The following is a 23,931-nucleotide window of genomic DNA, read 5'->3' on the forward strand; positions in this document are numbered from 1 at the left end:
GAGAGTGCAATTAAAAGGCTCCCTCACCTCTGAGATGATATTTGGGAAATAAATGCAGCTTTCTGGAGTTCTTCTGCTCATGTTCCAATAGCTTTTTGGCCAATCTGAAGCTTCTGGAGGACCTGATGTTGTAAGTTTTGCCTGGCCTTGAGTTTCTCAGCTCCCCAGGACCTGCTGTGGCTGCTTTTTACTCTTTCTTCTTGTGCTGCATCTGCAAATTATGAAAATGGGTGCTAATGACCAAAGGAAAAAAAAAAAAAACAAATCCCAATCGTGATTCATGGAAATGGAATTTTGTTGACAAAAAAAAAGGGGATTTAGCTTGGCCAAAGGAAATGCTTTTCCAACTGGAGATGAATATCTCAGGAATGACCATTCCTTCTCAGAGGCAGAACTATTCCAGTTTAAATTTCAGAAACAAAAAATATTGAATAATTCAAATAAAAGCCTGGAGAAAAGCAGATCCACCCAGAAGGGGCAGTTTTTCCAGGCAAAGAAGCCCCAAAAGTGAATTTTAGGTGAGTGAAACGAAGGTGAGGAGGATGCTGGGGCAGGAAACGCTGTCACCTCCCCTGGGCTGGCCACACCTCGTCCCAGTACAAACCAGAAGCTTCCAGAATCCTGGAATGGTTGGGCTTGGAAGGCACCTCAATGCTCTCCTCCTCCACGTCATCCCAGCTGTCCCCAGATCTGCTCCCAAGGTCCCCAGGTGTCCCCAAACCCTGTCCAGGTGTCCCTTAGACCCTCTCAACCCCATTCCCAATGTCCCCAGGTGTTCCCAGCCCTGGTCCTGGTGTCCCCAGGTTTCCCCAGGGCTGGTTTTGATAGTCCAGGTGTCCCCAACCCTGTCCCCAGAGTGTCCTCAGGTGCCCCAGCCTCGGTCTTGGTGTCCCTTAGACCCCCCTCAATCCCATCCCCAATGTCCCCAGGTGTCCTCAACCCTGGTCCTGGTGTCCCTAACCCTGTCCCTGATGTCCCCGGGTGTTGTCAGCTGGTTTTGATGTCCCCAGGTGTCCCCACTGCTGTCCACAGTGTCCCCAGCCCTGTCCAGGTGTCCCCCAGCCTGTCCCCAGGTGTCCTCTGCCCTGGTCCTGGTGTCCCTAACCCTGTCCCTGATGTCCCTCAATGTCCCCAGCCCTGGTCCTGATGACCCCACGTGTCCACAGTCCTGGTCCCGGTATCTCTGGGTGTCCCCAGCCCTGTCCCCAACATTCCCAGGTGTCCCCAAACCCTGTCCAGGTGTCCCTCACCCTGTCCCTGATGTCCCCAGTGCTGGTTTGGATGTCCCCAGGTGTCTTCAGTGCTGTTCCCAACATTCCCAGGTGTCCCCAAACCCTGTCCAGGTGTCCCTCACCCTGTCCCCGATGTCCCCAGTGCTGGTTTGGATGTCCCCAGGTGTCTTCAGTGCTATTCCCAACATCCCCAGATGTCCCCAAACCCTGTCCAGGTGTCCCTCACCCGTCCCCGATGTCACCAGGTGTTGGCAGTGCTGGTTTTGATGTCCTCAGGTGTCTCTAGGTGTCCTCAAGTGTCCCTGGTGCTGTCCCAAATATCCCCAGGTGTCCCCAACCCTGTCCCCAGGTGTCCCCCCATCATCTGTGGGCAGGTGGCCCAGACCAGTACAGACATGGATGGGGGACTGGGGGATCCTGGGGGATCCTGGGAGCCCCTCCCACCCCACGGTCATCCCGAGGATGCAAATCCTGGGCAAGAAGGGGCTGATTGTTGTGGCCACGGCCATTGTCCTGCAGCTGCAGCGCCTTGCGGGGCTGGGGAGTGACAGGGGCCGGGCTGGGAATGCCGTCACTCTGGGCTGGGAATGCAGCTGGGAATTCTGTCATTCCAGACTGGGAATATGGGCTGGGAATTCTGTCATTTCAGGCTGTGAACACAGCTGGGAATTCTGTCATTCCAGGCTGGGAATATGGGCTGGGAGTTCTGTCACTCCAGGCTGAGAATACAGCTGGGAATTCTGTCATTCCAGGCTGGGAATTCTGTCACTCCAGGCTGAGAATACAGGCTGGGAATTCTGTCATTCCAGGCTGGGAAAAAGGGCGAGGAATGTTGTCATTCCAGGCTGGGAGTTCTGTCATTCCAGGCTGGGAATACAGCTGGGAGTTCTGTCATTCCAGGCTGGGAATTCTGTCACTCCAGACCGGGAATACAGCTGGGAATTCTGTCATTGCAGGCTGGGAGTTCTGTCACTCCAGGCTGAGAATACAGGCTGGGAATTCTGTCATTCCAGGCTGGGAAAAAGGGCTAGGAATGTTGTCATTCCAGGCTGGGAGTTCTGTCATTCCAGGCTGGGAATACAGCTGGGAGTTCTGTCACTCCAGGCTGCGAATACAGGCTGGGAATTCTGTCATTCCAGGCTGGGAAAAAGGCCTAGGAATTTTGTCATTCCAGGCTGGAAATATGGGCTGGGAGTTCTGTCATTCCAGGCTGGGAATACAGGCTGGGAATTCTGTCATTCCAGGCTGGGAAAAAGGGATAGGAATTTTGTCATTCCAGGCTGGGAGTTGTGTCATTCCAGGCTGGGAATTCTGTCATTCCAGGCTGGGAATACAGCTGAGAATTCTGTCATTCCAGGCTGGGAGTTCTGTCATTCCAGGCTGGGAGTTCTGTCATTGCAGGCTGGGAATTCTGTCACTCCAGGCCGGGAATACAATCCGGGTCTGCAGGGCAGTCCCACAGCGAGGTGAGCGGTGTCAGCTGCGGCCAAGGCTCGCAGAAGTGGCAGCGAGGCAGGGTTTGTGCAGAGCCCGGGTGCCAGCGGAGGGAGAAGCCAGGGAGCAGGGCAGGGAGGGATGTGTCACACCCTGACACTGCTGGCGGCAATGACACAAACTCATCTGCGTGCGCTTTCCACAGTGCCACTGCTGGGGTGACATTCCCAAGTGCTCCGGGATCGCTCCCTGAATTCAGGTCTGAACTCCCCCTCTGGGAGTTTCCCCCACAGGAAAGTTTCTTTTCTCAGCAGCAGCCCTCGCTTGGGCCCAGTCCGGGAGAGGATGGAAACACAATATGATATAATTTGGTCTGATATTGCTCTTGGATGTGGGTTTTGGGGAGACGTTTGTGCCAGCCCTCTCTACATCAACTTCCTGCTCGGCACAAGGAGCCACGTGTGTTGTTATAAAGTTAAAAATGGGTTCGTTTTATCAGATATTGGCCATTCCATTGTCTTCTCGTGCAGCCAAGTGATTTTCACTAAAACATTCCTCTTTCTGTCCCTCAGAAAAGGGTATTTCACACGTTTCATGCCTGCAACAACCTCAGCAAAAAAAGGGATTTTAATTGCTTGGTCATGTTTTCTATCAAGAAATAGTAACTGAGAGTCTCTCATTAAATCAGTTTTATTCAGGCTCAGAAATGCCCTTGTATTACTTTTAAGCAAAGAGTAAATGTGGATTATTAGGCAAAGAGGGAATTCTTGGATACTCAGACTAATGAAAACAACATGTTCACAGAAAAAATGCGTATCTTTTAAAAATATTATAGTGTCTGAACATGGCTTTGAGCATGTGAGCTATGTGACGCGATACATTTTTGGGGAAGTTACAGAATGGGAAAATGAAAGAAATGGGGGGGTAGGAGACAGATTCTCGAGTCATTTCTTTTACTGCGATACGGCCAAAAGGGGGAAATGCAACTTTGGAAAATAACATCTGAAAATAACAGAATTTTGGAGGGTTGAGGGAAATCTTGATCTTTCATTTTCTCTCCTCACCGAGGTTAAAAGTCAAAAAAATATGGTAGCTTTGTCTCAGAAGCAGGACAACTGGAGGACTGTTTAGGGGCTGTTCTCCCCTACTCCAGTTTTATCCCGGTAGTTTCTTTTGGAAATGGAGAGAAAGTGAAAGATTTAATTTTCTGACAGATCTGAGTGCTGCCATCACTGCCACAGCTGGAGCCACTGAGAGCACCTCTGGAAACGACTGCGTGTTGACAAAGGCTTTTTTTGGCAATAAACCATCATCTGAGCCTCGGGAGCAGAGAGGAACAAAATTTCACTACATGTAAATAACAGCCTAAAAATAGAAGCGCAGATTGTTTTTCTCATTAAGCTCCTTCTCCATCCTCCAGTATATTCTGCACTGAAAAGGGAGTGACTATCGAAAAGCCCAAACTGAAAAAAAAAAAAAAAAAATGAAGAGCCTGGGTGAGGTTTGGCTGTAAAAAACACTGGCAGGACCATTTTAAACCCGATTTTCTGTATCCCCTTTTTTAGTTTGCTTCCTTATTTTAATGCAGCCGAAGCCATTCTGGGGCTGTTTTATTTAAAGCAAGTTTTGAGAGAGGACGCTGTGGTTTATGGCCACACGTCAAGTTTGATAGTGTTGTGCCATGATTTAGCAAAACACTTGAAGCACATGTCCACATCCCACTGAATTTGGTAGGAAGTGAGGAAGCAGAGGAAAAGCTGTTTGGCTGTGCAGCAGCCTCATTCAGGGGGAAAAAAATACAGAAGTAATTGAAATAAACCAAGGATTTGTCTCCACACAATTACAGAGCTTTAAGGCCAAATTCTTTCAATTTGCCGTGAACTCATCGATCATATTAGATCATGATTATGACATGTATTTAATAATTTCAAATGAAAGGGTTCTGCACTGGGCTGCCTCAGACCACTGAAATAGACGGGCTAATTATGGGAGCCGTGGGCGTGCTGGAGTCATCTGACTTTTATTTTTTTTAGCAATCTCGCCGAGCACCCTGCCCCCTCCCCAAATCAGCCTCTCAGACACCGAGAGAAATCTTCATTACGCGCAGGATTGTCGGAGTGCTGCTCATCAGCCTCCTCTAATTGCTGCTCATTTTCCGAGCGCTCCCTCTGAGCGTGGCACAGCTCCAGGAGCACAGTGGCCATCGATGGAATTGGGGTGAGGGATGAAGAAAGGGGGGTGCCAGCCAGGAGTTCCCCCGATTTTCTGCCAGTCTGGAGAGTGTTTCTGGGTGAAACGCTTGGGAATGAGAAGTTTGGACAGAGATATGAGTTGTGTGCTTTGCTTGGTGTATCAGACTTAATTACATCCTTACCATAAACAGGATGCCATCAAAAATCTGTTTATTGAACATATGATTTATATCTATGTTCGTATCTTTATTTATTTGTGTTCATGTAATTGATATATGTTGTTTTTCTAGGTTAAGTATGTGTCACCTTGGCCAAAATCCATACAGTTTTGTCCTGGACTGATGGACTGTGACACATCCTGATGCCATTCCACTGTCATCCCTATTTACTAGGAGTTGTTTTCTTCAGGACTTCATATAAATATTCTTAGCAATAAACAGCATTGTATCAAAAAGCTCCTTTACCATATTTGACACCTCTCTCCTATTCTTCCCTTAACACAAACTACCTAATTTTAAATCCTGGGTAACCCTCTGAGTCAAATGTTTTAAATTCTGTAATTACCACTCATGGTTATCTTAGCCCAGGTTCCCTGCACGCCTTGTTTCAATCTGCAGAGTTGAAACATTGAAGCTTTATTTTCTTTTCAGTGCCCATAATCTAAGTGCTTTCTGAATGCAGGACAATGGATTTTATTGCAGCTATGGAAAAATAGGAAATTTTCCCTTCTTTGTTCCGTTCTGTGCATTAAGGTGAAGGCCAAGGAGAGACATTGTCATGGTGATCTATATTTACAGAATAACACACAGGTAGAAAGAGGCTGAATAAAGCTATAGTGACTTAAATACTAATATTTAATCTACCCAAATTCACAACTGATGCTGTCATCTTGCCAGGCAGAATTTTGGTGGATATTTTCCCCTCTGGCTTGCAGTTGGAAGAGCACAAAATTATTCAAAATTGACACGAAATGGGTGTATTTGCATCCCAACTCTCTGCTCTTTGGGGCTGCTGGAACACCTGCACTGCTGCTCCTCGGTAGCAGGAAAACCCGGGAGAACTCACGGTGATTCCTGAACTTCTCCGCACTAGCCCAGGGAAATAAAAATTATAATTCCCCGAAACAAAACTTGTAATTCACCGAAATAAAACTCCTCATTTCCCGCTTGAGGCAGACCAGGAGCCGGAGGCTCCGCCAGCGCCCGCTGAGGTACCCCGGCCCCATCCCGTTCCACTCCTAAAGGTCTTAAAATCGCGGATTAAGTAGCAGGGAGTTCCAAAACCCCATTTTAATCAATTTATTTATTACTGCAGGAACGCGCATCCGCCGCTCCCCTGTGGCGATCCGCGGGGCTGAGGGGAGCCGGAGCGCCCGCAGGGACCCGCGCCCCTCACGGAGCGCGCAGCGGGGCCGGCAGCACCGCGCACGGCGGAACTTTACGGGCAGGGCGGCGGCCCCGGGGCGGCTCGGGAGCCGCAGCGAGAGCCGGGCGGGCGCATCGCCCCCGGGGCTGGGGCTCGGAGCGGCGGGGCCGGCCCGGCGGGCTCGGAGGCACAAAATGGCGCCGCGATTCAAACGCTGCGCGCTGCGGGCGGGCGGGGCGGCGGGGGGGGGCGGTGTCCCGGCGGGGTTCACTGCGCCTGCGCGCAGAGTCGCAAGATGGCGGACAGTGCGGAACTAAAGGTAAAGCGCAGCTCCGGGTCCCCCCGCGGCGCCGCCGGGGCCGCGGCCGAGACCGGCCCGGGGCGAGACGAGCCCCGCCGGGGCGGCCGCGGCGGAGCCCCGCCGGCAGCGAGGGCTGAGGGGCGGGGTGGGTGGGGAGCGGAGCGCGGAGCTGCCTCCCCTCGCCGCCCCCCCTCGCCGCCCCCCCTCGCCGGCCGCGCTCCGCCGGGCGGCCCCGCCGGCAGCCGGGGCAGCGCGGGCGGCTCCGCTCCGAGCCCGCCGGGTCGGGCCGCGCCGCCGCGGGCTGAGGGCGGCGGCCGGGGGAGCCCCCGCGGGGGGCTGGCGCGGCCGCTGCCGGGGCGGGGGACGGAGCCCCGGGCGCCCCGCGAAGTTTGCAGGGGAGTCCGGCGGGAGCGACCCCCGGCAGCGGCGGTGCCCGCGGTGACAGCGGGGGCAGCGCGCCGGGGAGGCCGGCCCGCCGCCCCTCCGGTAAATAAAGAACGTCACAAGCAGATGTGGAGGAGTTCCGCGGTGTTGAGCTGGCGGCGGTCCCTGTCATCCTGCGGAACGCGTGGAAACGGGGCGCTCCGAGCCGGGCCGGCGCTGCCCGGGCGGGGGTCGCTGCGTTCGGGGCGTTTTTGGAGGATTTTTTGGGGGGGGTTTGGGCGCTCACCCGGGGGGGGCAGGAGCGGGAGGAGCTGTGCCGAACGCGGAACTTCGGGTTTCCTAACGCGCAGGAGAATCAGCAGTTTTGAGGAAGAGCAGCCGCAGGATGGAGGGGGGTAAGCATCCGCCCCAAAATCCGAGGAAAGGACCCCCCGAAACTTTGCGGGTGCTTTGGGGCCGCGCGTGGGTGCAGACTGCGCCCTGCACACCCTGCAGGGTGTTGAAAGTTTCCTCGCAGTTGTCACAGGGTCGATATATTCGCCAGGAGGGCTCCTGCCTCTTAAAGTTCGCAGAGGGAACGGCACGAATCAGGTGGATGTGAAATGTGTACGGGCACAGGCGTGTGAAATGTGTAGCATAAACTACAGAATATGTCAAGTATGACTAAGGAGATATTTTGTCTTTCCCTTGAGGTTTGGTCGATCTCAGTTTTCTGTGTATCAAAGGTACCGTGCGCTTTCATTTTTAGATGCTTAAGGAGCTGTCAGCAGGTGAAGAAATATCAAATCCCGGGTGTGTTCTGGCTTGTGTGGGTCAGGAGCCTTCAGATCCTCCTTTAAATCCTCCTCTGGCCTTCGTTTTTCTGGCTATCTTCAGACCACATTGTATTGCTTGAGCTGTGTAGTCCTTAAGCCTTTTTTTCTTTTCAAACTCTGCTTCCCACATAACGAGATCAAAGGGTTAAGATGTGATTCCAGTGCTCGACTTTTTGTTAATTTTAGCGTGGCAAATGGAGTAGTGTGTTTTGGTAAGTAACTGCGAGAGTTTCGTGGTGCACAGCAGCCAGCTTGGCTTTATGTGATGCCTTTATTAGCAAGGGGGACTCAAAAGGAGTTCAAAGAGATGGGAGACGGGGAATAAAGTCATTCCAAACCCTTCATTGATCCCCGTTAGAAATCTCCTTCTTGAGAACCAGCAGAGAAAAACCAGAGTTTTTAAAATTCATGTTTCCTAAAGTGCTGTTGCTGCCTCAGGGATGTGGAGGGTAAATGGCAAAGTTACTGTTTTATTCTCGATTTCAGCTTTCTGCTCAGGTTATGATTGGAGTGGTGCTTGCAGGCAGGGACTGGAGGGTGGCTCCCTGAAAAGTTGGGCTTTTTTCTGCAGCGACAGGAGCTTGGCTTAACAGAAAAGTAATTGCTTCACAAATTCATACTTGGAAGACCTCAGGACATTCTGGGTTTTTTTTTGTCTTTGGACCGTACAGAATTTAAAAGGTGTGTGGGTGGGTGCTGCTCTGTCAGGAGGGAGAGGGGGCACAGAATCTCCTGCTTGGGCTTGGAGCTGTCACCCTGCAGCTCTCCAGGCTCTCAGGTGCTCCTCAGAAAAATGTGGCTCTTGGAGAGCTCTGACATCCTGGCTGGGGACACTGGCTATTTTTTAAGCAGGAGTAAATCCCCAGAAAACGTGCTTTTAAGTTTTTTTTTGGGAGTTGAAAGGTAGCTAAGGGAGGGTTTGTGATTAAGACTCCTCTCTTTGAAGAATGACCAGTGAATTCCTTTAATTATTTTCTTAGGTAAAACCCTGTACGCTTCTCTGATTAATTAGCAAATGGGATTGATTTTCAGATTTAGTGACCTTTAAAAACTAAAATCAACTGTAGTACTTGGGCAGGGGCTCTTTTGCCTGGCCAGAAAAAGTTTGTCAGAAAAACTTACTCAAGTTTCTAAAACTTTGTTGCCTTCCTGTGCAAAGAACCCTGGGGCTATGTGTGGGAGCCTGTGGAAATTGGGGAATGTGATACGATGGGTGCTACTGCCAAAGGAAAATTAAAGTTCTTGCTCCCTCCAGAAAAACAGTGGTCAGTCTTGCTTGCCACAATTTTTCATGGAGTTTTAATCATGAAATTGCCTTTCCCGTAATGTATTTTCTTACCACAAGCCAGAGCCTTTCAGCCTTTTTTTTGCCCCCATTTGGGATTGTTTGTTCTGTGGGGGAAAAAAAAAAAAATCAGATAAGATGAAACACAACTTTGCAGATCGCAGCCTTGTGAGGTTCCTGAATTCCCGGGTACTCTGGAAGGTTGGGGTAAATTGAAGCAGTATGTTTCCCTTTCTGCTGCTGAAATAAGGTAATGCAAAGTTTGTTCTTCTGCGGAGTTCTCCCTCACTCCATAGGCTGAGGCATATGTGAATTTTCCTGATCTTAATTACTATTCCTGTCTAATTGCACCCAGACTCTAATTTATCTCAAGGTAAGCTATTTAAAGCTCTTTCTAATTGGAAGGAGTATACTTGAGTGATTAAATCTTTCCTTCAATATTTCTTACATCTCTTTAAATTGGTTATTAGATTGTTGTGATCTTTGCCTTCCACTCCAGCATTTTGGAAATCATTACACAGTTTGCAATAATCAATTCAATTAACCACGGATCAAAGAATGAAAAAGAAAAGCTTATGTTCAAGCATTGTCATTCTTGATACTGTCCTAAGGAGCTGGTTTGGAAAGCACATGCTGGGAGGTTTTCTCCTTTGTTCTCTCTCCTTTTAAGAAAGTGCCTTTGGGGATTGAAGAGATCCCTGGTGTGTTTCTTGTTAGACATAATTTATACTTTAAAAATAAAATTAAAAAAAAAAAAGTGAGCCAAGAGTTTGAATGAAAATTCATCACAGCATTTCCACACAATGGTGAGGAGCACAGACCACTTAGAAGTATTCTCAGTTGGGAAATACCCCTCCCTGAGATCCGGGGAGGCACTTCTGGGATAACAGTGACAAATGGACCTGTGGAATCGCATCCCTAATTTAATAAACATAATCTACCTGTTTCAGCGTTCAATTAGAATTTTACACTTCTGCATTACGAGCTCTTCCTGCTTAATCCTTTTCTAAGTTGCTGAGGTTGTGTGTTGCTGGGATTAAAGTAAATATAATCTACTTTTCATTGTTATCTGAGCCCCTGGATTACATTTGTTCATGCTGTAATTTGGACTGTGCCAGCACAATTGTATTTTTCACTGATTTTTGGGCTGGGTATCTTTTTTTTGAGCTTTAGGTCATCCGCACTGGGGTTGCAGATATCAGAGGGATAAAATTGGCAGCTGAACTGTCCAAGCCTCAATCCATAACCAGCTTTTATTGCCAAGAAACCCCAGATTGTTGCATGCACATAAATACAGTGCCAGAGAGCTTTGGGTAAACCTTCCCCGTCCCGGGAGGATCTCTGGCTCTGTGCAAGTCAAATTCACTCGAGGAGCAAGCCCCAGCATTTCGTAGTAGTTATTTTTAATGGATTTAGAGAGGATTTTCTTTGGGTTATAAAGGTGTTTAGGAATCTCAGTTAGAAGCAGGTAGGAGATGCACCTTATTCAGTTTTATTGCACGGGAAAAATGTTCCTGCAGGGAGGAGAAGTGCTCAGTGCCTGGCCATTGGTAAGAATATTCATGGATCAGGCACACGAGAGAAATAGTTAACAGCATCCCACGGAGCAGGGCGTGGGGAGCTCGGGTACCTCTGATATTGCAGTTATTTATAGGGATGGAGCCTGAGCGCTGCGGTTGATACCCTGCCCTGCATCCAGCAGAGCCTGGGGAGGGCAGGCTCGTCCCTAATGCGTCTGGCACGGTGGGATGGAGTTCCTGGAATCTCTTCTCGGGGAAATCAGCCTCTCATCAGTTCTCTTCAGTGCCATTAGAGTGAAAACCAAACCAGAGCTTCAGGCACTTGAGGCTCGAGTGCTCCCTGTAATTGTTCTGAGAGACCCCCAGCCCTGTCCTTTCTCTGGAGCATCTCTGGGATCCTTGCTTGTCCTAAAGCTTGGGGTGAGGTGAGGGCTGACCCTTTGGAGCATCTCTTGGAATCCTTGTTTGTCTTAAAGCTTAGGGTGAGGGTGGTTCTGACCCTCTGGAGCATCTCCTGGAATTCCTGTTTGTCCTAAAGCTTGGGATAATGTGGGGTCTGACCCTCTGGATCATCTCCTGGAATTCCTGTTTGTCCTAAAGCTTGGGATAATGTGGGGTCTGACCCTCTGGAGAATCTCCTGGAATTCCTGTTTGTCCTAAAGCTTGGGATAATGTGGGGTCTGACCCTCTGGAGCATCTCCTGGAATTCCTGTTTGTCCTAAAGCTTGGGATAATGTGGGGTCTGACCCTCTGGAGAATCTCCTGGAATTCCTGTTTGTCCTAAAGCTTGGGATAATGTGGGGTCTGACCCTCTGGAGCATCTCCTGGAATTCCTGTTTGTCCTAAAGCTTAGGGTGAGTTGGGGGCTTGACCCTTTGGATCATCTCCTGGAATTCCTGTTTGCCCCAAAGCTTGGGGTGAGGTGGGCTGCTGCTCTCCATCCTGTGGCATTGGGCTCTGCTGAAACGATGGAATTTGAAGCCCTCATCCCTTGGTTGCTTGGGAATCAGCATTTTGAGAGGGTTCATTTTTGGATCTCTCAGTGTCCCAGAGGATTTCTGGCTGGAGAATGGATTTTCTCTCTTGAGGCTTTTCTCTTACACGGGGTGTTGGTGTTTGGCTCTTGGCTCCACGAGGAAAGAATTTCACCTCCAGAGCTGAAGTTGTGTCAGAAATGTCCCTTTGCTTTTGCTGCTGTGCTTCCAGAGTAGAGACTTTTGCTTTACAGGTGCCCTTCTCATGGAAAACTTGGCTTCATCACCCTCCATAAAAAGCAGCAAAAGCCTTTTGAAAACCCCAGATTTCAGGGAAGAATGCAAACATGGCTTTTATGTGAAAAACTTCTCTGTAAATACCTTGTGTGCCTCAGCCCGTGCCGCCCCCCCTTCCCCTCTGATTAACAGAACTGTGCCTGCAAGAATCACAAATAAATGTTTGTGTTGTTCTTGAGCAGGAGAAAAGGGGAAATGCCCATCTGGAGTGACTGCTGGGGCAGCTGGGTTTTGGGATCCTCTTGCTGAAGCTCAGGTATTGATTGTGCTCTGTCACTGCTCCAGCTCTGTGCAGACCAGTAAGTGCTGAGAGTGTTGGTTTGGGCTTTTTAAAGTGGAGATGATTGGATTTTACGATGCAGAAATTGCACGTAGTACCTTCAATAGCAGCCTGTTCATGGAAACAAATGCCTTTCTTAAAAGTAGAGTGAGTAGAGAGAGCAGATACTCAAAAATCTTTTGCTAGGGAGGGGGATGAGGAGGAGAAAGGAGCTTATAAAAGACTGCTTATTTCTGTAATTTTACTCAACGCTATCAAAGCCATTTCAAACGTCGTCGCTGCCGTAAAATGTGGCTGTTTCAGAGTAAGTGAAAAGCTTGGGGGCTACAAGACAAACTAGAAGGTATTAAAGCTTTGAGAATGTATGGAGCTGAGGATGGGGCCAGGAGATGGTAGTTTCGTTCTGATCTTGCAGGTTTTTCAGGCAGCATTCCATGGAGCCAGGTGAACAGGATATTGTTGTCCCTTCACACCTTTTCTTCTCCCTCTTTGGCTGAGGCTCCCGTGCCTGGTGCAGCTGCATTGATCCAGGGGTGCTCAGCAATTTGCTTCATCTTCTTTTCCCTTTGGGATTGGGGCTGGCTCAGGATGTCCCTGCTGGTCTGCTGTGTCCCTCCAGAGTGCTCTGGAGATTGGATTCCAAGGCTAGGGAGGAGTGGGAGGGTATGACGGGCTTGTCTGGAATACGGGAAACAAAGAAATGAAAAGCCAGGGTACAATTAGACCAGAGGTCAGCCTGAGCTTGACCTTCACGTCTATGGGAGATGATATACAAGAGATTTATATGGGAAGTGGCAGGATAATTAATGGGAAGGAAGAGGAGCCTCCTAAAGGCTGTGCCTGGGGAGAAGGGAGCCCTGGGCTCTGCAGCAGAGCAGGGACTCCGTGGCCACGTGGAGGTTTATTTAGGGGACACAGATAAGTGCTGTCACCTCATGGGCTGCACTGCAGATGCTCTGCAGTGAACTTCCCGTGTTTGGGTTAGGAAATGGGAATGAGCTGGCTGGACACATGGGAGTAAACATGGAAGGGCCCTGCCTGGGCTGCAGGAAATGCTCCAGTGGCCACTTTCCATCCGGGAAGGACGCCTGACAGCAGGACAGGGAGCAGGGGGCAGCTCCTATCTGTGCCCTGCTCGGGGCTCACACAGCCAGCAACTCCTCCTGCACAGATGGTGGAGCATCCCTTTATCTCTGCAGAGACTTCCTTCCCTGCCCCTTATCTGTTCGTGGTGTATCCTGAGTGCTTTCTCCCCGTTTCCAGCCCCCAGATAAATTGTCATGCTGAATTCTTTACACCAGAGTTCAGCAGGGCTCTCCCATTGGTTTTTCATGGTGTTTCTTTCCGTTTGACACCTTCTTGCTCCTTGATCCTGACCACCCCGGCTGATTCAGTGATTCTGGCTGGGAGTGGGCAGTCTCCAGCCCAGGCAGGATCAGCTGTGGGGTCAGAACAGGTCGCTCAGGGCTTGGTCCAGTCTGCTCTGTGAAACCTCCAGGGGTGGAGATGGCACCACCTCTGTGGACAGCCTCTTCCCTGGCTTAGCTGCTGTCGTGGTGGAAACAGAGTTGGTTTGGCTGTTTTTGATCTCCGGCCTGAGCCTGCTGCTTCAGCTTGGGCTGTGTTCCAGTGGGAAGATCGTGGCTGTTTCCGTGGTGACCTCCTGGACACCCTGGAAGGTTGCCAGGAGGTTGCTCCGAAGCCTTCTCTCCACCAGGCTGAAGGAGCTCTGTTCCCAAACCTCCTGCCAGACCATCCTGCCGGACCTCACATCTTTGACAAAGAATTTCTGAGGATGGGATTTGGGCGGGTGATTCCCTGCCACGGTGTCGTTCTCGAGGAGTTTTTACTCCTGAGGATTTCTGTTCGTGCACATCCTCAGCAGTGTGCAAAAGCAGTTCCTGAGACTGTCCACTGATACCAGTGGAAAAGGTGGGAGTTGCTTCCAAAAATTAAAATTTCATGAGCAGTGAACCTTCAGAGGGGAGAAGGTGACACACAGCTCTTCACCAGGAGCCTCCATGAAATTATTGTCCATTTTGAAGCTCTCCCACTCCTTCCCCTTCTCCTGCTAAATCCATGGTTCTAAAGCATGTGGGAAACTGAGCTCAGTCTCCTCCTTGCTTGGCTGCAACACCTGAAATTGCATCTTTTGTGGCCACAGCCAGTGGAGTGTGCAAACACGTGAGCAATGTTCTGAGAAATTTGGGCTGGGCAGAACTTTGAGGCTTGGCTTTTCTAAGCTGGCCTTATAGAAGATATTCAACTGAAAAAATGGGATATACAGGATGGTTTATACAGGATATTCAACCGAAAATGGGATATATTGGATGGTTTATACAAGATATTTAACTGATAAATGATCAGTGTGCAAAATGGAATATAGGATGAAAATAGCAGCAAAGTGTTTGCCTTGGCAATTCAGCTTAGGTGCAGCTCCCTATTCTGTATTTTTATTGTGAAAAGCAGAAGCCAAATGCAGTAGGGATAATTTGGTTCAGGTAAAATCTGTGATCTGAGCTGCAGGAGAGTTGTGTGAAGAGTTGTGTGGATGAGAATGTTTTTGATACACTCATTCCTCATCGTGTTTCTCGAGACTCCCTTGACAAAATGATCTCACTTCTGTGCAGATGTTGTATCTCGTTTCCCTGGTGCAAAATAAGAGCCTTTGAAGCGGTCCAAGTATTTGTGGAGATTTTCAGCTTCTTGGAAAAGCTGTTGGAGGCAGCTCTGCTCAGGCTCTGGATGGAGCTGTGAGTGCACCTAGAAATGCACAGCACCAGGAACGTGGGACACAAACAAAGCTGTTCTTTTTGGTAGGTTCCGTGTTGATTTAACAGCCTCTCATCTGTGAATCTGCCGAGGCCACTCCATGGCAGGGCTTCAGATTTTTTATTTTATTTCAAGTATCAGAACTGTTGTTGGTTTGAATCGCAAGGATTTGAAGTAATATTTTTCTAAAGGGTGTCCACCCAGCTTTTCATTCAGTTAATTCCTACTTTTGCCTCTTTGCTGTTAAAATGTGTCTCTTTCTGTTCTGCAGTGACATTTTTTATTTGAGGCGCTCGACGATGTCGCTTGGCTTTTAGAGGAAATGGCTGAAAATAAACGTGTTAGAAACTGATTCCTAGGGATGGAAAAGTGCCTGTGGTGGGTCAGACCAGGGTCCATCCAGCCTGGTGGTGTCTCCTGCGGCTCCTAGAAATGTGTGAGGGAGGAAAACAGGGCAAAGTGGGAGAAATTCCTCCATCTGCAGCCACTTCCAGCTCAGCCCTCTGCATCCAGTGGGGTGCATCAGCCATAACAGATCTATTAAAGTGCCTTTCCAGGTTTCCTTGAACCTTTATAACCTGATTTTGTTCCCAGTGTTTTGGGAGGGATTTCTGACCCTGCTTGTGTTGTTTGGAGCCTGTTCCATCCCTGGGTGCTGTGATGGAGGAGGACAGTCAGCTCCTCCCTGTCCATCTCTGTGTGCTGCTCCTGGTTTTCCAGATTGGATCACAGCTGTCCCCAGGTGCTCTATTTTTAGGTTGAAAACTCTGAGCTTTCATTATTTCTTCATTAGGGAAGCCATGCTGGACTTCTGCCATGCTCTGACATTTCCACTTGTCATCTGTGTGTATATATGCATTTCTAATTATTTAATATGTTTTTTATGATGAGACCACCGAACCCACCCACACTTGGACCTTTGGGTGAAGCAGGAATTGACATAATTTAGAATAATTTTTTTTCTGCTCTCTGCTCCCTCCCAGCCATTTCTCCCAGTGGTTTGTGTGCTCGCAGCTGAGCTGCTGTTCTCATACCTGTGTTTATCTTGGGCCCAGCAGTGGCAAAGGTCACTCTGGGAAGCTCTGGGCTGGCTGCTCTGCTTTTCCCACAAGTTCTGGACGTGAAACTGGGCTCTGCCAGTGATGCTCCATCCTTCAAACCCTGCAGCTCCAGGCTTTTTTGAGTGTTCAGGAACAGGTTAAGCTGAGGATGCCGCGCATGACCTTCCCCTATTGTTTGCTCCTGGAACATTCAGCCTGATGGTAACAGAAGAACTTTGAATAGCAGCTGAGGATCCAGGGCCTGGCTTCATTTTCTTACCGGAGTTACTGATGCTGGAGGAATACTCAGCTTGTGTGTGCAGACTGGATTTTCATCCTTTCCTTTGACCTGTGCTGCTCTGTTGTTTTTAAACGCATGGAGGACTCTGAGGTGGTGCCAGGCTGCGTGGAGGGGAAGCTGAGATGTGTTGGAACTTGTTTCCCGTGTTCAGTTCACTCCAAAAGTTTGGTAGAATGTGCCTCTGTCTTTTAGAGGACATTCACACAGTTAGGTAAAAGGCTTGAGCTGATTGTTAATTAATGAACTGCATGGACCCCATTCCTTGGGCCCGCACGATGATGTCTCGATGTCTTTATTTTTATTTTTCATTTCAGTATAGAGGCTGAGCAGTATTGTGAAGCAATTAAAACATCCTTACCTGGAAATAGGAGCTGTTGGTTGTTACCTAGTGAGTGGGTCAGGAGGCACCAAGGTGAAGCCAATTCATCTCTGCTGAAACCCAGAAAATGCCTTGTTTTGTCACCAGACCCTAAATAATCCCGTGTGTGTAAAAGGGACAGGCGGGGTATAAATTCATGGACGTGTGAGAGTTTGATTCAGAGGCCATTAATGAGCTGCAAAAGCCTTGTCTGTATGCAAATTCCTATTCAGGGTGGATTTGGATGAGGTGGTTAATGAGGTGGGGCAGAGGTTTGGTCAGTCAGGATGGAAAGGAGCAGTGGTGGAACATCCTGCCCCCAGAGCGGGATGGGAATGGGGGGAGCAAGGCTTGGAAAAGTGAGGGAATGTTGAATCAGGAACTGCAGCTCTCTCGCTTGGTTGGGATTTTGGATTTTGATCATTTTGCCATCAGAGTTTTCGCTTTGGATCCTGGTTTATTCCTATGGCTGGAGCTTGGAGAAGTGAGGGAATGTTTGAATGAGAAAGATGGGAATGGGGGGAGGGAGGCTTGGAAAAGTGAGGGAATATTGAATCCAAAACTGCAGCTCTGCCTCTCTCACTTGGTTGGGATTTTGATCATTTTGCCATCAGTTTTCTCTTTGGATCCTGGTTTATTCCTGTGGCTGGAGCTTGGAAAAGTGAGGGAATGTTGAAGCAGAAACTGCAGCTCTGTCCCTCTCACTTGGCTGGGATTTTGATCATTTTCCCATCAGAGTTTTCTTAGGCAGCTCTGTGGATCCTGGTTTATTCTCGTGGCTGGAGCTTGGAAAAGTGAGGGAATGTTTAATTGAGAAAGATGGGAATGAGGGGAGCAAGGCTTGGAAAAGCGAGGGAATATTGAATCAGAAACTGCAGCTCTGTCTCTCTCACTTGGTTGGGATTTTGATCATTTTGCCATCAGAGTTTTCTCTGTGGATCCTGGTTTATTCCCAGGGAATGCAGGATCCTGTTGGAGTTCACTTGCAGTGGTTTTCATGGATTTGAAATCCTAGGTGTGGCTGAAACTTGGCTTCTGCAGATCCCCTCATTCCATCCAGGGGTTTGTTTCCGTGCAGGGTGGGGGTTATTGTGGGAATAAATTAATTGCATTCAGTCTGATTGTGAGGAAAAGTGTCTGGAGGATGAGGTGGTGGGTTTGAGGAATGAAATCTCCCTCTTCCCACCAAGCAATGTCCTTAGCATGTGCCAGAGTGCTGGGAAAATGTTCCTGAAGGCCCTGCTGAGCTCTGTGTGGGCCAGGAAAATATTGCATAGAGAATATATAGAATTTCCTAACTCACTGCGTGCTTGAGCCCATAGGTAACCCTCTGGTAATGCACATAAAAATGCAGTTTTCTGGCATGGACAGCTCTGGAAGCTGGAAGGACAGAATATCCCAGATTTTGAGGGCTGAAATAGGATTGTGGGGCTGGGATCAGCTTTGCCAGCCGTTCAGGCCTTGCTTAAGAGGCATCTTTGGCTGCATTTTCATTCCAATCCATTTTCTTTCTCCTCATTGAGGGCTGAAGAAAAGCAGGAAGATCTGCTTCCTCTGCCATTCTTCTGCCACCTCTGTGCATTTTGCACAGTGGGGAGAAACCCTGCCTTGAGGCTGATCTGAAAAACTGAATTTCCTGCTCCCCCTTTCCCTTTCCGTGTGCCCAGGGCTCTTGGAGCTCCTGGGATCTGCAGTCAGGCCTTGGCACGGGCTGCTGCCATACAGAATATAGAATTATTTTATTTATTAAATGTATTTATTTATTCATAATAAAGAAATAAATAAATGCAATTCTGTGAGGACAGGAGGTTTTCAAAGGGAGCTGAACTTTACACCTGGGCTTGAATTCACATCATAGAACTTCTTTTGCTGATTTCTCTAATCATAAAAATACGTTTTAGCACTTTAATATCTGTCAATATGTGATGTAAATATAAATTCTATACTATAAATATAGAATTTATTTATTTATTTATTTATTTATTTATTTATTTATTTATTTATTTATAATAAATAAATAAATAAATAAATTGCAATTCTGTCAGGACAGAAGGTTTTCAGTGGGAGCTGAGGAGCTCCCTGCCAGGGTTTTCACCTGGGCTTGGATTCACATCACAGAAATACTTTTTTTTTTTTGCTGATTTCTTTAACCATAAAATACATTTTAGCACTTTAATCAGTATCAGTATGACATGTAAATATAAAGCCTATACCATGTAATAGATAAATTGCAGTAAGTAAATCATTCCAGACTCATGGAAACATGAATTTCTTGGTGCAGGTAGCTGAAAACCCGACCCTGTGGATTCACAGGTGGATGCTTCTATAAAACAGAAAGGGACAGCAATTCCAATAAAACAATACAATTGTCTTTGCTGATTTTTTCCCTCTTCCAGTGTGAGTTGTGAGCTGATCACTCCAGTTTTGCAGTTTTCCCTCTCTTGGGGCATTAGCAGAGCCATTGGTTACTTTTCAGGGAAATGAGATTCAATTATGTGCTGCCTTCACCCTGCTGTTCAGCACTTTGCAATTCAGTATCCAAATTTAATATGATTCTTAATTAAACCTTCTTGAGATACCAGAATAATAGTCAGGGATGATGTCGTCTGTCTCCTGTGCTGCATCCTAGAAAATGGGACAAATGAGGAGAAAAAAGGGGGTAGTTTGGATATATTTGAGTGCATAATCTCATCTCTTGAAGTGTTAGCTCATTTGGAGCTAATTAATAGCAAAGTTTCAGTGGATAACTAATTTTTCACTTAGGCCACGTGGGGAATAAATCACTTTGCGAGGTACAGAAATAAGATTGTGTTTTCAAATCTTGGAGGCAAATCTGCATCTCTTTTGTCAATAATTCATTTTAATCAAGTTGGAGTTGACAAACACAAGCCCAGCAATGCTGGCTGTTGGTGCAGCAGGGATTCACGGAGTTTTACAAGCAAGCATCACCCCCTGCGTGTGGGAATGTTGGTCTGGGTGAGCGTGTCCTGCTGCTGACAGGCAGCTGCTGGAGTGCATTCATGGAATTCCAGGTGCATTCTTCTCCAGCTTTCCCTCCGAACTGACTCACAACAGCTCCCTGTGCTTCGTGCAGCTATTTGAGATATTTAGGAAGTGACCAGAGCTTATATCTGCTTGGGAAAGGATGGCTGGAAAGGAGTCTGACAGGAAAATCCCGTCTGGAAATCCCAAATCACTCCAAGAGTTGGTGGGACCATTTCTTTTGTGTTAATTGTGGATTCTAAAGTGGATATTTTATTGTTTTAAACCACGGAGGGGGGGGAAATCAGTGTAGATTTGTGAGCTCCCATGTGGCTTCTCGGTCCTGTCTTTTTTTACACACACAGCAGTTCAGACTATCCCTGAGTGCTCTGACAGTTGTTTTATTTTGGTTAGAAGCTGTGATCCTGAGAGGACACTGGCTTTAGGAAGCTCTGTGCACATCTGTGTGCATCTGCCCGGGGCTCCACTGCACCTCATCCCGCAGGAGCTCGCTCTTCTGGCAGCCAGCAAGGCTTTGGTGAAGAATGTTCTTCATAAAAAGTCAATTTGTCTGGCAGTGACCCTCTCCCAAATAATTGTCTTCACCCTTAGCCTCAGGTGTGTTCGCAGAGAGGCTCCTGTGTCAGATCCAGGAATTCCTGAACTGGAATTTCTGCCTTTGCTTGGTGTGGAAATCATTCCCAGCTGCTCAGAGAAAAAACACCAGGGACAATTAAGTTTAAGCGTGGCTGAAAAGAACCTGGAGTCTCCAAGAAAATGGAGATTACCACTGTGTCAGCAACCTTATTTAATACCAAGAGTAATAATATCCTTCACCTAGCAGGGAAATTCTCCTGGGCCTGGTAAAACTTTCGTTACGGATTAAGATAAAATGGGGCTTGCTTTAAATCAAACCTGCTTTAGACATGACTTAAGTCTTGGCAGACTTCTCCTAACAAATCTCTCTCACAGCTGGAGCAAATCCCTGCCCCAGCAGCTCTGCCCAGCAGGGTTGGTGCGTCCTCATTGTCACCAAACAAAACCCCACAGGGTTCAGTGGGGAAACTCTGAATTTGGGGGCTCTGGTCACACATTTGGGCTGGATCCCCCAAAAACCCCACAGGGTTCAGTGGGGAAACTCTGAATTTGGGGTGTGTGGTCACCCATTTTGGCTGGATCACCCTCTCAGAGGAAAAAAGTGTAGGAAAAGGGCTGGATTTGGGGTCCAGAAGGGCACTAAAGTGCCAGGTTTAGGTATTTCCCATCTCCCAGAGCACAGCAAAATCCCACAGGCATCTGCCAAAAGCACAGGACAGCCTTTAAGAGGTGGGGATTATGTTAAAAATTCCAAATTCTGCCTTTGCCCAGCAGCAGTTCGGGGAGCTGGAGCTGCCTCTGTTTGATTTCCAATGTCCTGTCACTCATCACTGAGTTTTGGGACTTTTATCACCGTGGGTTTTTGGGATCCAGGCAGTGACAGGCATCTCAAAGAACTCGGTGACATCACAGGGCTGGGATTAGCTGGAGAGCTCTGGCTGGAATTTACAGGCTGGTGTTTCAATTTATTGGTGTTCAGGTATGAAACAGCATCACTGAGCTTCCTAAAACTGAATTTGGGCATTTATTGGTGTTCAGGTATGAAACAGCATCACTGAGCTTCCTAAAACTCACTGAATTTGGGCATTTATTGGTGTTCAGGTATGAAAAAAGCCTCACTGAGCTCCCTAAAACTCACTGAATTTGGAGATAGTCAGGTTTTACCAGCATAATAGATATAAAGTAGAAGAAGTGCTTGCCAGGGAAATATTCCTTGGATTAATTACCTGTGGAATTCCGAGTTCTGTGCTTCCACGGGCTGGTACAGAAGGATTTTGGTGGGAGATCCTGTCCAGAAGCTTCCACCTCAAGTGCTGCAGTTTTTCTGATCTCCTCCCTGCCAGCTTCTTAATGTCAGCACCGAGCTTAAAGTTGGTAGGATCTGAGCTTAAAATGGCACAATCACAGAAAGGTTCAGGCTGAAAAAGCCTCATCGCTCCCAGGTTGGTTCAAGGGTCGGGATGTTTCTATAAATAGGATTGCAGCCATTGAATGGACAGGGAAATCTGCTGTTTGTGAGCCTGCGAAGGTAAATAACACCTGCTGGCTGCAGCTCTGTGGCAGGGAACGCATTACTGGGGGAAATCAGGAATGCAGGTTGAACTTAAGGAAGCCCAGATCTCTGGAGGTGCCATCAGCAGCTCTGCCCAGGTTTTTTTTTTTGGCATTTCCAGCATTGTTTTGTTGACTGATTTTTACTGTTTCGAGCCTGTTTTTCTTGTTAGCTGTTCAGTTTGCTCCTGCAGTTACAGCCTGGCCTTCCTGAGCGCTGATACCCTGTGTAAACAGAGCTTTCTTTGATGAGGAAATCCTCAATCCTCTTGTACGTGCAACAAAATCATATTTATGCCTGCTACTGCCCGGTTCCTTTACTCCTCCAGTTCTGCCTTCATCCCCAAAACCTTGCAGGTGCCACTGCAGCCAAAAAAGAGCTTTTCCTGGTGAAACCCTCCTTAAAGCCTGGAGGATGTTGCATATTTATGATTGTTCTCCCGTGCCTTTGCCTCTGCTCTGCTTTGAATTGCAGGGGCTCCAACCTGTGGCTGTTTTGGTTGCTGGGACAAAGGCAGGAAGTCCCAGGCTGTCCCTGCAGCTTCCCGGGCTTTGCTTCGCTCCCTCCTGCAGATTTTTGGGAGAACCAGCTCAATTTTTATAGCTCAGCCTTGAGAGTTTCCTTGGGTGAGCCTTGCAGGTGGGACGTAGGGTTAGGGGATGCGGGTTACTAAAAACGGGGATGTTTTTTACCTTTGTGATTGGCCAGGCTCACAAGTCTGAAATATGCAAGAAGCCAAGAGTTGCGTGTGAGTGTCGCTTTTCCAGAACATTCCTCTCAGGGGTTAAGGAGGCTGCTCAGAGCTTGCAGGAGCTGTATTTTTACAGCTGGGGCCTGGAGGTCGCTGGGATTCATTCAGAACCATTTCCATGCTCTTCTGACACTTCCTCGTTGCTTTTAGTAGAGAAAAAAAAAGATAAATTTCTTTTTTTTACCTGTCTTTTGGAAGTGATTACAGAATTCCTTTTTGATAAGGGGGAAATTTCCATTTGTGTTGTCCTTCAGCTTTGAAGGAATTTGCTGCAGAGCTTGCTCTCTTCTGTCATAATGACCATTAATTACTAGAAGATCACCGAAGCCAATCACTGTGTTTTTAATAACAAATTTACTGTCACTGCCTGAAATTCTTGTTTATAAATTGATGATCTCCCATTTCTTTTTTTTCTCTCTCTTTACTCGTTCTCTTCCAACTTTTCACTGGGGTTTGAGGTGATTTTTTTTCCCCATTCCTATTTCCCCCCCCCTTATCTCTCAGGTTAATGCTGGGAGGACCTGCTGGATTGCTTTAGGCACAGAATGTGGTGTGGGCCCAAGCCAAATGCTGCTTCTCGTGCTGGCAAATAATTGAAATATGTTTTGGAGCTTGTTCCCTGCTTCTGCTTATCATAAACATCCAGGAATAACTTGTTGGATTCTCCTGCTAGATCCTAGGGTTGATAACTGGAGAAAGGTCCTTTGTAAAAAACATGGATCAAACTTGGATTTGAGTATTTTGCTTTGAGGACAGTTTTGGTGCTGCTGGATGGGTGAAAAATGCTCAGCCTTGTCCATCACTCCGTGGATGCTGCTCAGTTTATTACAAATATAAATAAATATTGGTTTTTACCTCTCAGACAAGTCCCTCCTTTCTGAAAATGGGGAAAATAATTCAGGTTCACAGATTATTTCCCTGGATAATCAGTGCCTGTGAGACCAGCATCAGGTTATCCAGGGAATGTCCTATCCAGAGGCACCAACACTTGGATTTTATTTATTTTTAAGCTTAATTTCCAGTTTCCATAGGTCATGGAGACAAGATGCAGCTCCTGAAAATGCTCTGAGCTGCTAAGCTGTGCTGAGGGCTGGAATTCCTTGAGCTCGGTTTGGGAATGTTTCCTTGGCTGGAACAGCTGGGTCTGTGTGAAAAGCCAAATTTCATCTCTGCTGTTGCTGCTGCAGAGAAAATCCAAGTAAATGATGCTTACCTTCACCAGTTTTCACCTTTAATAGCTTAAAAAAAAAATCCTGATTATTTTGGGAAAGAGCTGTAGGTAGAAGATCCCTTCCCTGTGGATAATCGCCAGAGAGCCCGAGGGGAATGACACCAGTGCTGCCCATGGATTACTCCCATATATTTCAATTTTTTTCCCAAATCTCCTTGGTGGGAATACTCCTTGTTTCCAGGTGGGTTGTTTCAGAGTGCTTCCTCAACACACAGAAATTTGGGATGCTCCTGCAGCAGCAGGAATGGCATCAAGTGCTTGGGATGAC

At 47.8% G+C, this 23,931-nt stretch overlaps 1 protein-coding gene across 4 annotated transcripts in view; it reads left to right on the forward strand.

Annotated features, from left to right (window-relative positions):
* Window positions 1–23,931, forward strand: part of PIAS1 (protein inhibitor of activated STAT 1) — a 66,933-nt gene that overhangs the window by 7,587 nt on the left and 35,415 nt on the right. The window contains exon 1 of one of the 4 annotated variants that reach the window (XM_038146764.1): window positions 6,476–6,542. The exons of 2 other annotated variants lie outside the window; for them this stretch is intronic. In XM_038146764.1, coding sequence (XP_038002692.1) covers window positions 6,519–6,542 — 24 coding nt within the window. In that variant the 5' untranslated portion in view covers window positions 6,476–6,518. Of the gene's footprint in view, window positions 1–6,475; window positions 6,543–6,792; window positions 7,304–23,931 lie in introns of those variants that run through there. One more of the 4 variants, XM_038146763.1, reaches the window with a different exon arrangement.

This window comes from Motacilla alba, chromosome 10 (assembly GCF_015832195.1).
Source record: "Motacilla alba alba isolate MOTALB_02 chromosome 10, Motacilla_alba_V1.0_pri, whole genome shotgun sequence".
NCBI lineage: Eukaryota > Metazoa > Chordata > Aves > Passeriformes > Motacillidae > Motacilla > Motacilla alba.